Raw genomic sequence first — 1,420 nt, 5'->3', positions numbered from 1 at the left:
TTACTTCTGCTTCATTTTTTTCAAAAAACGAGCCCGTATTTGTTTGTTTGTTTTCATGAGAATATGAAAGACAGCAGGTGTAGGTAGAAAAGAGAACATCCATCCCTAAAAAAAGAGGGGAGGAAAAGTCTCAGCTTTTTATACCTTGTACCAAGCAAAATCTAACCATTACCCACAGGTATTATTACCAAGTTATGGTTAGAAGCTGAATTACAAAAATATTTAATATTAAAAACTGTTCATAGAATCACAGCATGGTTTGGGTTGGAAGGGACCTTCAAAATCATCTAGTTCCAATCCCCCATCCCACTAGACCAGGTTTCTCAAAGTCCCATCCAACCCGGCCTTGAACACTTCCGTAATGAGCACATCCCAAGGACATTCCAGATCTTAGGCTTTCCAAGGGGACTTACCATGAGTGCATGGGGCAAGCACCCGTTGGTCCGGGTCTGCAGGCCGACCGTGCCCAGGGCAGCTCTGACATAGGTCTCAGGAGTGGGCTTATCGAAGGTCGGCTTGCGGATCTGGGTCATTTTTGTTGCCACGAAATACGGTAGAACACTCTGCACACAGGAAAGATCACGTTAAGCACAGAATGCTTTCAGATTAACTTAAGGATCCATTAATAAACTAGAATCACTGGAAATTAGGTAACCTGTATACTGAATTCTAGCTGAAACAGCCTTCTTCGTGGTTCTGGCTATAAGTTCACAATGTACGGTATGAAAACCCTTTTTAATCAAATGCCTTGTAAGCCATGTTTGGATAGTTTAGTGGTCTGCTGACAGTCAGCATTCCCAGTTGGGGCCCTAGAAAAACTACTCTTGCAAACCTGTGGCTGAAAAGACTTCCTTAAAATTTTTTAGTTCAAAACTTCATTCCAGCTTTTTAACAGAAAATGCTGTAGTGCTCCTTCTCTGTGGTAAAATCCCAATGTTTGCCTGGGAAGGAAGCACAGAACCCAAGACAGGGATTTTATACTTGACTAACCAGATGCTCTGTTTGGCTTGTACAGAGAGGCAAAGAGGAAATTGAACATCAGGAGACTTAGAAAATTGAGCTCTTCACAGAAGGGCTTGGAGGAAGAAGGAGATATCAGTACCAAAGTGGAAGACCTCAAGGACATAAGGAATAGCCAAGAAATGGAGCAGAGTTAATGTGCTTCTACAGCAATGTTTGGAAGAAACAGAAAAAATGACAGTGGGTCTCAGAACTACCAGGCCCTGGCATAACGGAAAAGCAAAAGGAAGTGGCATGGGTATGTGGCTGACAGAGAAACACTGGTACCACAAAGGCATGTCCATGGTAGGGCAAGACAGATCTGCGGAATCCAAAACCACATTCCACACATCCCCAGCTCATGCACTGGAGAAAGAAAGGGAATGCATGTATAGTTGCACACTAGGACGCAACACTCTTT

At 43.2% G+C, this 1,420-nt stretch overlaps 1 protein-coding gene across 1 annotated transcript in view; it reads right to left on the bottom strand.

Moving 5' to 3' along the window:
* The window catches only part of HSD17B12 (hydroxysteroid (17-beta) dehydrogenase 12), a 56,418-nt gene continuing 54,998 nt past the window's right edge, over positions 1 to 1,420 (bottom strand). The window contains exons 10-11 of the mRNA XM_009999583.1: positions 414 to 563; positions 1 to 105 (exon numbers count right to left, since the gene is read on the bottom strand). Of these exons, the coding sequence (XP_009997885.1) occupies positions 1 to 105; positions 414 to 563 (255 nt within the window). The remainder of the gene's footprint in view (positions 106 to 413; positions 564 to 1,420) is intronic.

This window comes from Chaetura pelagica, unplaced genomic scaffold (assembly GCF_000747805.2).
Source record: "Chaetura pelagica isolate M959 unplaced genomic scaffold, ChaPel_1.0 scaffold55, whole genome shotgun sequence".
Taxonomy (NCBI): Eukaryota; Metazoa; Chordata; class Aves; order Apodiformes; family Apodidae; genus Chaetura; species Chaetura pelagica.
This window is presented reverse-complemented; position numbering and strand designations above follow the sequence as displayed.